Here is a 13,771-nt window from a genome sequence, read left to right on the forward strand (position 1 = left end):
TATGTGTTACAGAGAGACTGAGGATGTGGACCTGAACATCCAGTGTGATGCCTTTGAGGATACCATGGCAGAGGATGAGGAGGAGATGGAGAGGGTGTACGGAGGCATCGATATGAGCAGTCACCAGGAAGTCTTCACCACACTCTTCACCAAAGTAAGCACCAATAAAGAGTCTATTTGTAAATGGAAATCCACAGCAGATAATACAAATAATATAACTTTCTCTCCCCCTCACTACAGTTGAGTAGCACCCCTGCATCGGTGCAGCTGCTGTCTATCCTGCAGGCTCTGTTGTTGGTAGGGCCGGAGCAGAGTGAGGTGTGGCTGGCCTTGGAGGCCCTGGCTGACCGCGCTACTTTGCTGGCACAGGACCGTGAGTCCCACATCAATCACCTTCTCATGGTCCATTGTGTGGCCGTGTACGCTGACATGTTATGGCTGGTTTAGGTCACGCTTACTTTGTCTGTGCGTGTGTGTTCTTTAGCTGAAGTCGATTCCACCAAGCGCCTGATGGAACGTCTGGTGTTCTCCAAGGGTCAGCAAGGGTCACCTAAGGTCAAGACCACAGACCGGGGCGTTCAGATTGATCGGTCAATCTGTCTATCAGGTCTATCAGATGTCCTCATTAAAGAATCTACTGCCCCTGTTGCCACTGCACCTCCTCCTCATCTACCACCACCCCTACCAAGCATGAGAACTTTTGTCCCACCACTTCCTGGCTTCTCTGGGATGCCTCCCCCTGGCCTCCCTCCTCCGCCACCACCTCTACTAGGGATGGGGCATGGAGGTCCACCGCTTCCCCCACCCCTGCCTGGCATGATGGGTCCACCGCTTCCCCCACCCCTGCCTGGCATGATGGGTCCACCGCCTCCCCCACCCCTGCCTGGCATGATGGGTCCACCGCCTCCCCCACCCCTGCCTGGCATGATGGGTCCACCGCCTCCCCCACCCCTGCCTGGCATGATGGGTCCACCGCTTCCCCCACCCCTGCCTGGCATGATGGGTCCACCGCCTCCCCCACCCCTGCCTGGCATGATTGGTCCACCGCCTCCCCCACCCCTGCCTGGCATGATGGGTCCACCGCCTCCCCCACCCCTGCCTGGCATGATGGGTCCACCGCTTCCCCCACCCCTGATGATGGGTCCTCCGCCTCCCCTTGGTGGCAATGACATTATAGTGGCCCAGAGTGTGCAGATGCAGGGTCGATCCTGCTACGCCTCTTCACCCAAAGCGGGCCGCTGCCCCACACTGCGCATGAAGAAGCTCAACTGGCAGAAGCTGCCATCCAGAGTGGTGACTGGTAAGGGACCTGTCAGATTGTCACCTTTGAATTAAACTGACACATACAGCTGACCCTGATAAGTGCCCATTGGATAAATTCAGACTGTAATTTATAAGTCGCAATTAAAACACTGTCCATTATTTTCTCTTGCTAAAGATAGTCACTCCATGTGGACCTCAGTACAGGTAGATTCTCTGGAGCCTGACTACTCCAGTATTGAGGCGCTCTTCTGTCTGCCAGTGATTGACTCAAAAGCCAAAGGCGGCACCCCTGCAGTCAAACAGGAGCCCAAAGAGGTAGATGTGGTCTTACCCTATCTCATCGTAGTCTTTGAAATGGTCTTCTAATCTTACGCTCTCCGCTGCTATCGTTGTCATTTTCCTTAACCCATCCCCTGTTTTATTTTCAAGCTTCATGCTTTTTCTCCATCTACAGATTTCTTTCATCGATGCCAAAAAAAATCTTAACCTGAACATATTCTTGAAACAATTCAGATGGTGAGTATTTTCAGAGAAGGAAATATGAAGGAGAACCTTAGTAGAGGAAGCACCTTAAGACTATTTACAGTAGGAGAGTTAAAAATACATGTGTCCCCTACCAGCTCACATAAGGACTTTGTGGCCATGATTCAAAAAGGTGACCGGTCCAAGTTTGATGTGGAGGTGCTGAAACAGCTGCAAAAGCTACAGCCAGAGAAGCATGAGGTGTGTGCCGGCCACAGGAACCCCTGCCAAGTTAATGGTTAAGCCGAAGTGGCTATACTGTGTTTTTAGATCTAAATACATTTTCATTTTTGATAGATGTACAGTAGTGTTGGAAACCAAATGTTTGTCAGTTTATGGTCATAGAAAAGTGATATTATTTCCGCCACTCAGATTGAGAACCTGAAGTCCTACCAGGGAGAGCGGGAGAAGTTAGCTGGTGTGGACCAGTTTTATCTCCAGCTCCTAGCTGTTCCATGGTAAAGTTCTTCACAGCTTGACAGCATTCAATGAGCTAGGACTGATTCACCCTGGATGTTGACCTTGGTCGCGTGTATGTGTTTTACCCCCAGCTACGCCCTGAGGATCGAGTGCATGTTGCTGTGTGAGGAGATCAGCTCAGTGTTACAGATGATGCAGCCTAAAGTTAAGCTGCTGGACGAGGCCTGTGAGAGTAAGTCGAGGCACCAGGCTAGCGGCTCTACCACCTTCACCTCCCCGACCGCTAATTAAACATCCTTTTTATTTTATTCTCTTTAATGGGTTATTATTTCTATCCTGCAAGGTCTGAGAGTGAGCACTCGACTGCCAAGCTTCTGCATGCTCATTCTGGACGTTGGAAACTTCCTCAACTACGTAAGAATCCGTAATGCCATACAATACATATAACCAAACACACAAAATATGGTCTCGCAACAACGTTTTTAGTGAGAGAACGATGACTCCTGACGCGGGTCTGTCTAACTTTGTTCTACAGGGAAGCCACACGGGGAACGCTGAGGGCTTCAAGATCAGCACACTGTTGAAACTCACTGAAACTAAGGCCAATAAAAGTCGCATCACGCTGCTCCACCACATCCTAGAGGAGGCTGAGCAGAACCATAATGACCTGTTGAACCTTCCAGATGATCTAGAGATCTGTGAGAAGGCTGCTCGGTAATGGAAAAAAAGCTGTATACAACTGTTGCAATTTTTCAGTGATGCCAAAACATTGTAGAGTAATCAAAGCTTTACACAGGAGGCTATGCTAATCTTACCAAGTTTATAATTTCCTTCCACAGTGTGAATTTGGAGTCTATCCAGTCAGAGGCGAGCTTGCTCATCAAGCGGTTGAAAGATTCAGAGAAGAAGGTGGCTTCCTCCTCTGTGGAGGCCATCAAGGAGCAATATCTCACTGCCATACAGGTGGGTTGCTATACCTCTCCTCACGACCAGAGAGCAGGTGACTTTGTGGTTTCACACAAGCTCCCCTTTAATGGTGTCAGAGATTAGCATGTCATCAGGTCGGTTGCCAGATCATAACTAAATACATCCCCATGAATTGGCTGTCTACTCTAGGGAAGCCAGGAGGCCTGCAGGGAGCTGGAGGCGAGGTTTGCCTCCATCGACAGGAAGAAGGAGAATCTGGCACAGTATCTGTGTGAGGACTCATCCCGTCTGTCCCTGGAGGACTTGTTCAGCACTTTACATTCCTTCAGGGGACTCTTCATCAAAGCTCTCAAGGTGAGAGAAACAAATAACTAATGAACACTTTGCATCTATTGACTTTCCTATATAAAACCATTCAATTCATGCATTTATTCCAAAAACTTGGCCATAACTTTGGACTGTGTAGGTCCCCAAGTTTTGTTTAGAGACTAAATACCACATTGCTATGGTTTCACATTTGCATTGTGGACACCTGTGCTACTGTGTTTTCTCTTGCTTTTTTTCATTTTTATTTTCATCGTAGGACAATCAGACCCGCCGAGAGCAAGCGATTAAGGCTGAGAAGAGGAAGAAACAGCAGGAAGAGGAGGATTCCAAGAGACCAAGGGGGGAGAACAGGAAGATAAGTAAGTATAACTGACAGCCAACACTCCAAATAACAGTGTTACCTCATGGCCATCCCTGGTAGAGCCCTGCACAGGCATTATTTTAAAGCCTACCCATGCCCACGATGCTCAGGCTCCACCCTACCCAGGTCCAATTGCTTCTGCCAAATTTAAGGCCCAGTCCTGCCCGAATCAGAAAGAACTGCCTCGTTAGTATCCATTAGCTGCTACTCTCTGTCCCTTGCTCTCTGTGCTGCTCGCACTGCATGCACTCTACGCTGTGCATGCCTCTGCTAGTGTGAGTATCCATAGCAAAGCCTCTGTTCAATGATGAGACAGAGAGCAGTTGATTGTAAACTAGCTACTTTTCATCACTCTAAACTAAGTCAACTCAAGGACCATTATTTTCAGTAAAATAATCTTTCATGTGGACTCGTACAATGATCAGGTCTTATATTTGACAACATTGAAGCACTTCTGACACCATGATATGTATTGTGCAGCAGAGCATGAGCAAATGGCTCAGCTTCAAAATGTTAATGATCAATTTAGTGATACCTGAGCCCTACCCGTACCCTAGTTATAAAATAAAAAAACAGGCCCTACCTGGCCCTAACCCTATAATGTCAGGGCCCGTCTGGTAGCAGAGCTCTACTCCCTGGTAACTAGTCACGACTCTAGTGTCCCATTACCAACATCAGATGGCTTTTGAAAGGGTTTCTGCCTGACTGTCTTGATACTCTTCAGAAGATCCCTTTCCTTGTCCTCTCCTTCATCTGCACTGATCTAGAAGAACTGGGGAAGTGAAATCATTGCTCACACAAGACTTTCTTTGCTTTTAACTATCCAGCCTTTTGTCGCTCAGTGCAGATGAAGGAAAGGAGACTAGTAAATAATGGCGCTTTCGAGGACGGTCGACACCTGATGGTTGACCAGTGCAAATTCAAACACACTACCAGAACATTGCATGTATCACTGGTGGACTGTTTGGAGATTCACCCTCTTTCTCACCCCCAGTTCGTAAAGCCCCCCCGGTCCAGGAGGAGGGCTGCATCATTGACCACCTGCTGTCTGACATCAGGAAGGGCTATGCGCTGAGGAAGACCAAGCACCAGGCCGACAGGACCAGCCTGCCTTCTGCGGACAAGAAAGGGGACAGCAGTCAGCCTGGTGGTGAGTATGAAGATGGCACCGGTCATTGATTCTGCTGCTGCCCATGGCTGTTCTGAAATGCAGTATATTATTAAGGCCCTGTCCAGTAACTTGGGCTGGGACGATACCAGTATCGCGATACTAATGTTGGAAACAAACATCATGTTATCCAGTCACATGTATTTATTTTCCAACTTTTAGCACCCAATATTTTACAAACAGGAGGATTTTAAAGGACCAAAGAGTTTGTTCTAATTCGTGTTTTCATTTTTGCCATGGGAAAAAATATTTTGATACTGGTATCATCACAGCCCTACCAGTATCACTCCCTTACCTCTAACCCCTAGGCACTTGTAGATCTAAAAGGGTTGAATGTAGAGGAGGTTTGTAAAGGAGGTAACTGTAGTTAAGCATGCTTTATGTCAGTCTTTAATTAATCTTTTTCCTTTCTCTTCTCCCCTAGAACAGGGCACCATGCTTAAGGGAACATCTGCTATAGATGCCAAAGAGAAAGTTGAAAAGGTGACTTCACCCATTGACCTAGGACAACAAGGCGGAGATCCGGTCGTAGGGGAGTCCTCCTCCGGCCTCCCCACAGACCCCTCACTTCAGTCGAGTTCACCCAAAACATCAGGCCCCTCAGACCTTCATACCACCACCAAGGATCACATCCAGAGTGAAGACCTCAACCCTGGGATGGATTCCTCTACTGACCGCCAGCTCAAGGAGTCCCCAGAGGGAGAGGGGTTTAAGGCCGCTGAATCCAAGGTTGAGAATGTGAACAGGAATGCATTCTCAGCTGCTGGGGATGGTCCAAAGAGCAGAGATGCAGAGACCGATGGGAACAGGGAGAGTGGAGCTGATGGAAATGGGTTAGAGGAGACTCAATCATCAGAGTCCCCCTCAACCACAGCTGATGTCAACGCGGAGTCCAAACAGGCACAGAAACGGGGGAGTACTAAGAGACATGGCAAAGGTAATGTATTCAAAACTAACCTCATCTCGTTAGAAAATTAACCATGCTTGGGAACATATCTTGATTTCATGTTTTTTTAGGCCTGTAAGAAAAACATTGTTTCTTGTCTTTAATTCTCTAAAAACAGCCAAGCGCAAAGGAAAAGACCACACTAAACTTAAAAAGGTGTGTGTGTTACAATGAGGGAGTTCTCCTTCTTTCAGGCTATCAGAAACACCATCCACTAAGCTTGCATGGATCTCACTAGATCCTTGGTGATTTAAGGGTCCTGTTTCACTGGTTTGCTGTCTATTCTGCGTCTTGGCCATCCTGCACATCCCTCCCCTTTCCTCCCTTGACCTTTCTGAAGCTATTTGCAGTTACTGTTCCTGCTTGAGCTCTCTTCCATGTCTGAGGTATGGTTAGCCTGGCTGGCTTCCTGTTGGTGCTTTATGGTTGACTTCCAGGGGCTTTTTGGTGGTTGTATATTGTCTGTCAGCTAGTACTGGGTGGTTGGAGATTCATAGGCTTGCCATCATTGGATCCCCCTAGTACATGAGGTGCCCTTATGATGGGAGATGTGATACCCCTCGCTCCTGACGAAACGCATACCGACTCACTGAACATTGCGGGACCTCAGCCAAACTCTGGACCTCAGCAGAACTCTGCATGTTCTCCCTACCAACACACATAGAGATCAGATCTGGGCCAGTGGTTTTTGTGGGTCATGTCAGTGTTGATTCACTTGGTTTGAGTAACTTTTTGTGGATTTTACATTTTGTCAAAGAACATTGCCTCTATAAATGTTGCATTTGATGTTAACACCAACTTACTAGTACTGTAAACTACTGATTTTCTCCATTTCTTTTTTTATGATGAACATGTCAAGAAAGTAGTTTGATGGTGTGCTGTAAATCTTTGTCACTGCAAGGGATGTTACAATCAGATGTCCCCTAAAGATGACATCACTTCATGTTAGGTGTGGGGTCTATGGATCTCTTCTAACAGCCAGTGTGCAGAGTGCACCGAGCAAGCGGCTATGGCTCTCAAGTTTAAATGTTTTTGCCTCATACACAGGATGCAATGGGTGTAAAACATTACTCTCAATGCGCTTTTTAAATGCACTTTCCTTGATTGATTTAGATTTTATTAGGATCTCTTTTGGTCCTCATTTGGACTAATCTTCCAAGAGTCCTTAACAAACTTTAAAATACAATCCAATTTTCACAAATAACACGCTGTTACAAACATACCATAATATATGAAAAACAATATACCTCTGAAAAGAGGTTGGTTCAGTCATCTACCATAGTCGTGCACAACATCGCAATCTATTTTCAAGTGGTTCTAAAGTATTCCTTGAAATTATTTATTGAAAGATTTCTGGTTTCTCAATTTTTTTCCGCTTTGAATCTAAATGTTTTGCTTATTTCTCTGCTGGTGTAAGACATGGATGGTCGATATCCTATTCTTTGTATTGACTGAATGTCTCTCTTACCAACTGAATCCTGCAGTGAATGGATTTTGGCCATAATAAAAAAAGGGTGCTCACTTTATTATCTTGTCGATTGCTGACCACTTAAGAACATTGCATAACTACAACAGAATAATCATATCACCGCCTTAGAAAAATCCTTTCTGCTTTTTTTCTGTGCAATCTGAAGCCTTATCTCACTTGTTGACGCATTTCCCCACACCACAGAACGGTAGTTCACCTGACTTCCAATTAATGTTTGGGTTGTTTGCCTAAGAATATTTACCAGTTTGATACATAGCTATCCTTCTGGCCCTTCCACCCAATTTTCATTATTTTATCACAGAGGAGTTATATGAGCTGACAAATTGAATGGTGCTGGGATGTATAGTGGCCGTTTTACAGGCTCTTGACCAATTATGCAATTTAGTGTGTTTGTTTTGCGCTGACATTTTTTTTTTTACGTGATGTTTCCTTTGACTGAAAATCGCTTCTGGACATCAGAACAGCATTCATTAACCTCGAACTGGATGAAGAATTCTACTTCAATGACTCATCCGTGCAGGACATACTGGTCACCCGGGACCAGGCCCTAATCCCCGACACTCAGAAGTGGAAAAGACGCCAACGTGGGGGCACCTTGATGAAACTACGGCGGGAGTAAATAAACCGTCTCTACCCTCTGTTCTATTGGTGAATGTACAATCACTGGAGAATAAACTAAGCTCAGTTCGAGACTATCCTGTCAACGGGACCTGAAGAAGTGTAATATCATATGCCTCACAGTATATTAACCAACGAGGACATGGTTAGTATTCAGACGCCTTGACTTTCTCCACATTTTTGTTACGTTACAGCCTTATTCTAAAATTATTATTTTAAATATATATTTAGTATTAAATATATATATTTTTATCAATCTACACACTACCCCATAATGACAAAGTATTCAAAATAAAAACCGATACCTTATTTACTTAAGTATTCAGACCATTTGCTATGAGACTTGAAATTGAGCTCAAATGGTTCTACAACTTGATTGGAGTCCACCTGGGGTAAATTCAATTGATTGGACATTTGAAAAGGCACACACCTGTCTATATAGTGCATGTCAGAGCAAAAACCAAGCCATGAGGTAGAAGGATTTGTCCGTAGAGCTCTGAGAAAGGATTGTGTTGAGGCACAGATCTGGGGAAGGGTACCTCAACATTTATGCAGCTTGGAATTCCCCCAAGAACACCGTGGCCTCATCATTCTTAAATGGAAGAAGTTTGGAACCACCAAGACTCTTCCTAGAGCTAAGCAAACTGAGCAATCGGGGGAGAAGGGCCTTGGTCGGAGAGGTGACCAAGAACCCGATGGTCACTCTGATGACAGTTCCTCTGGAGATGGGTGAACCTTCCAGATGGAAAACCATCTCTGCAGCACTCCACCAATCAGGCCTTTATGGTAGAGTGGCTAGACGGTAGCCACTCCCCAGTGAAAGGCACATAACAGCCCGCTTTGCTTGCTTAAAGGAAACAATATTCTCTGGTCTGATGAAACCATGATTGAACTCTTTTTGGCCTGAATGCCAAGCTTCCTGGCACTATCCCTACTGTCAAGCATGGTGGTGGGTGCATGCTGTGTGGATGTTTCTCCGCAGCAGGGACTGGGAGACTAGTCAGGATAGGGAAAGATGAACGGACCCTAAGCACACAGCCAATACAATGCAAGAGTGGCTTCGGGACAAGTCTCTGAATATCCTTGAGTGGCCCAGCCAGAGCCTGGGCTTGAACCCGATCTATCATCTCTGGAGAGACCTGAAAATAGCTGTGCAGCGACACTCCCCATGCAACCTGACAGAGCTTGAGAGGATATGCAGGGAAGAATGGTAGAAATGCCCCAAATACAGGTGTGCCAAGCTTGTAGTGTCATACCCAAGAAGACTTGAGGCTGTAATCGCTGCCAGTTTAATCTATTTTAGAATAATGCTGTAATGTAACAAAATGTGGAGAAAGTGAAGGGGTATGAATACTTTCCGAATGCACTGTAAATGTAGCTGTTTTTTTCTATGCAAGGACTGAGCTGAACTGCAGGGTCTCGTAAACTCAAGGGCGGAGGTGTCTCTTTTTGTTAACAGCTGGTGCTCGATCTCTGTTAATGAAGACTTGAGGTTCTGCTCCGAGTTAGAATACCTCATGATAAGCTGTAGACAACTCTTGGTAAATAATATTTTCATCTATTTTTCGTAGCTGTGTATTTGCCACCACAAACCGATGCTGGCACTAAGACCGCACTCAACGAGCTATATAGGGCCATGAGCCAACAACAAAATGCTCTAGAGGTAGCGCTCCTACTATTTTTAACGCAGGAAAACTGAAATCCGTTATACCTAATTTCTACTAGCATGTTACCTGTGCAACTATAGGGGAGAAAAAAACTCTAGATCACTTTTACTCCACACAGACTCATACAAAGCTCTCCCTCACCCTCCATTTGGCAATTCTGACCATAACTCTATCCTCCTGATTCCTGCTTACAAGCAAAAAGACTGGAGTATGTTCCAGGATTCATCTGATGGCATTGGAGTTTACCACACCAGTCACCGGCTTCATTAAGTAGGTCATACCAAGGATCATTTTTGCCATTTGATTTTGGAATTTTAAGACCCCTTAAAGTATAAAAAAAAAAAATTACAAAAATGATTTGAATTTGTATTTTGTCATACTGCTATTAGCCCATACAAATAGTCCATGGATAAAAGAAAGAGCAGGGATTTTATTTTTTGTACATGTATTTAACCCCTTATTTGTGGCCGCTATACCAGATTTTTTTTAGTGTCTTTAGCATGAGGGTTGTCAGAATGTTTTTGCCCAAATGTATCTTAAATTCTAGACGTCGGTTTAAATTTAGGAAACAGTGTCCAGAAGGTAACCAACCATTAGACTTAGATCCATTTGAACTGAATAAGTTTGAAGTTTTTATTACGTTCACAATTTACCACTATCACGTGCACATTTCTGCCCAATATAAACCAATGATGTGCTTGCTTTTGTAGTATTTCTGACAATGCTAACATCTTTTCAGCTAAATCTCAGTTCTAAAACAGGATATACTCGGTTGCTTTGCAACAGCAGCAGCTAGCTACACCAGTTGCATGAGAAGCAAAAGGAAGGTATCTAGCTTGGTATATTTTGTAATGGAAGGTTTTTTTATATGGCTGAAGTCATCTGTGTAAACTGCTGACCTGGACACTTGCGTGTAATCAGAGCACAAATAAGCTAGTGAACGTCCTTGGTTGCTATTATAGCCAGTTACATACACCAGACTGGGAAAACTGCCACGCTGCTAATACAATCATGCACCAGAGCAGACTTGTCGCTGTTGGAAGATGCAGAGCAAATTATATCCCTTACCTTAAGTATTAAGTACGCTCTCTCTGTCACTGCAATTATCTTCGTGTAATTATAATTCAATACAGTGCCAAGTTACTTTTTGTGTTCCCGCAAGTAAAAAGTAGCAGGGGTGCAATTGCACACGAAGCATAAGGGTAAAACAACATCATAATAATCATTGTTTGCTTGCGTGACCTGTGCGCAGTCAAAAGAAAACGCCATACTTGGTTAACTGTGATAAAATGAAACCGTTTTCAACACAACTGTTTTGGATTATTTCAAGTTTTATTTACCAAACAAGAGAAATAAACGTTCAGTCAGTGTTGAGTGAATGAATAAACAAAATAATGGAACGAACACATGCTGTCATCACCAAAACATTTAAAATAGTGTCAACTTGACGTATTTATAACAGGGTTCGTAGCATAACGTGATTTTGAAGGTCCTGGGTTAGCCTACCGGAGGGGATATTTTGACCATTCTCTGTAGTCTATAGGTTTTGTCACCCCCTTCCTTTCCAGACACACTAGCATGCACGCACGGTGTGCTTATTTTAATTTATTAGGTGTCTCTTAACCCTTGTGTAGTCTTAACATTCTGTATACTCCCATTATCCTAAGGGTAAAAAATGACCCGTCTTCACTAAACCGCTAAAATAAAACGGCTTAATTTTAAACCCCAAATCTATTTTGCATGAAGAAACAACCTGTCATTCATCAAAAACTTTGAATATCTGGGTTTTCCCTCTTCACAATGCAGAAAGACTGCATTTTAATCAGTGGACATGTCACGAGAATGTTCTCTCAATGGTTGAATTCAACTACTACTCAAAGCTTTGTCTACTTCCCGACGGTTGTAAGGCTTCAGTTAATAAAGAAGTAGACAAAGTCTCAGGTTCTGCAACAGATCAGTCCTTTATTCAACGCGCTCTGCCCTTCAAGTGCAGAGCGAATCTTTTTATACGCACAAAAAAGTTCACATCTTAAGTTACGCCTTGCTCAGACAGTTACTTTTCCACTACACACATACATTGTTTATCATATTCTGCAACATGTTTCATAATTTTCTGCAAGCCTAAAAATTTCTCCCACGGGTGGGGACAGAATGTCCTCGTTTTGGTTTCACAGTAGCACAACTTGTCTGTCGATAGCTCCTCTTATCCTTTGTTTCACACTTGCACCCTACTTACGTAGCTAAACAGGAACAAAATGTCCTGGTTCTAATTCTGACTAAAACTACACACATCAGATTATAGTTTTATGATTCTAATACAATTATATGGTTTCAGATTGGAATAATTTAGTCATTATCTTAAACATAGAATAATTTGTATCAGGACACCACTTGTTTTTATTACAACACACCTGTCATAATTTGTTTTCTTCACTAAAGTAGAGGTTTATTATTATTGCTAGAGGTACTGCATAAGTGTAAACATATATATTTTTAGCAAGAGATAGCACTTGTATAACCTAAGAAAGTAGCAGAAATGTGCAGAAAGTAGTTTCTAATGCATTTTATGGAAGGGAAACATTGACAGTCTTGAACTTTTTTGTCAACATAGTGATATATTCTTATGTTCTGTACAATGAGGAATTCAAATACTAGTCTTCTCCCATTTTTTTTTTAAACCATTGCCCCCACCCACAAGGTGTATAAATAAGAATAAGATACAAACACATTAACTCTAATTAGCACATGTAGGACAGTGTGTGTGTGCATGGACTTGGCAGATGTATTTCTCACATGTGCAGCACATATATTTGTTTCACAGTCCTTCTTTGGGGGACATAATTGGCATCTCCTTTTTGCTTGCCCCAGCTGCAGCCTCAAGTGGATCAGGACAAGATTCAGCCCCCTGAAAAGCTTTCACAAGCGCTGCTGTGCGGGGGAGGCGCTCCCTTTGAATTAATGGGGTTACCAGTGCCTTTCCCAGTTGCTCCAGGAACACCCTCTTGTTCTGCTTATCAGGCATCCAGGTAGGGTTGATCTTGTTCCATATCACAAAGGCATTGTATGAGGACATTTCAATTATGTTATGGAAGATAAACAGGGGCCAGCGGGCAGTCATCCTCCTGCAGCTGTAAGTTCCAATCACCTTGTCCAGGTTGTCCAAGCCTCCTTTGTTGTGGTTGTAGTCCAGGATGATGGCTGGCTTCCTGTCCTCATGATCACTGATCTCAGCTATTTTGTGCAGTGTGCTCAGGAGCACCACAGTCTTGTTCCTCTTTGGGGGGTAAGAAACTAGAGTGGTGGTGGGGGTGAAGGCCAACTTTGAGAAGGCCTCTCTTGTTCTTGTTCAGGCTTGTTCTTTCTAACTGCCAACCATGGTGATCTTCCTCTTCAGGAGCTGCTGGCTGAGTTCAATCAGTAGCAGACATAATCTTACATTTGTTGTGTTTGTGGTTTTTGTGGTGTGTAAATGATTTTATAACTGCCGGGTCAAAAATGACCCGAAGACAATCTTTGTACCCTGGTGTACAGCTTTCATGGAAATATGAACAAAGGCGACGTTTCACTTTTTCTAATATTGGGGTCACTCTAGGAAAAGTTATCACATTTCAAGTTGAAAAAATATCATTAAGGGGGTTTTCTCTGCTGTTAAACATAGTGGCGGGCATTTTTGACCCTTAAGACAACACACGGGTTAAAATGAGCCTTTTGTGTTCGTTGGACATCGTTGAGTGGCAAGAGACAGGGAGTGTGACGTGTAATCGTGCGCACGTCTTGCTGCTACGCAGGAGAGAATGGTGGAGAGACCAGCTCTCAAACTCTCAAAGAAGACTGCCCTCATCTGTCAGATGCACGCCATCCCTACGGCACAAATGCATGCGATAAGGCTTGAACAAGAAGCCTGCAATAACCCTGTAGCTCTTCAAGAGCAACTGTGGCCATCCCTGAATTGTACGTACGTTTACTGTATCTGATGAATGTAGGTTTTGATTGTGATGTTATATTTCATATTACAAACTGGTAGGTTTGAGCTCTGAATGCTGATTGGCTGACAGCCGAGGTA

General features: G+C 44.0%; 1 protein-coding gene across 1 annotated transcript; it reads left to right on the forward strand.

Moving 5' to 3' along the window:
* The first annotated feature begins 1 nt into the window (after nt 1).
* LOC120019307 (inverted formin-2-like) lies at nt 2-7,197 on the forward strand. Its single transcript, XM_038962607.1, has 15 exons — nt 2-154; nt 241-373; nt 485-1,300; nt 1,439-1,578; nt 1,718-1,779; nt 1,884-1,986; nt 2,158-2,243; nt 2,337-2,437; nt 2,549-2,619; nt 2,741-2,919; nt 3,045-3,168; nt 3,322-3,486; nt 3,716-3,818; nt 4,815-4,970; nt 5,413-7,197. Exons 1-15 carry the CDS (start codon nt 2-4, stop codon nt 5,964-5,966), a joined length of 2,946 nt encoding a protein of 981 aa, XP_038818535.1. The 3' UTR covers nt 5,967-7,197.
* Nucleotides 7,198-13,771: the final 6,574 nt, after the last annotated feature.

Source organism: Salvelinus namaycush, chromosome 24 (assembly GCF_016432855.1).
Source record: "Salvelinus namaycush isolate Seneca chromosome 24, SaNama_1.0, whole genome shotgun sequence".
Classification (NCBI taxonomy): domain Eukaryota; kingdom Metazoa; phylum Chordata; class Actinopteri; order Salmoniformes; family Salmonidae; genus Salvelinus; species Salvelinus namaycush.

Excerpts from the sequence above, each read along its gene's own strand:
- LOC120019307 (XM_038962607.1), top strand. The coding sequence starts at position 2 with ATGTGTTACAGAGAGACTGAGGATGTGGACCTGAACATCCAGTGTGAT. Across the intron at positions 155-240 it reads TCACCACACTCTTCACCAAA|TTGAGTAGCACCCCTGCATC; the intron begins GTAAGCACCAAT and ends CCCTCACTACAG. Across the intron at positions 4,971-5,412 it reads GGACAGCAGTCAGCCTGGTG|AACAGGGCACCATGCTTAAG; the intron begins GTGAGTATGAAG and ends CTTCTCCCCTAG.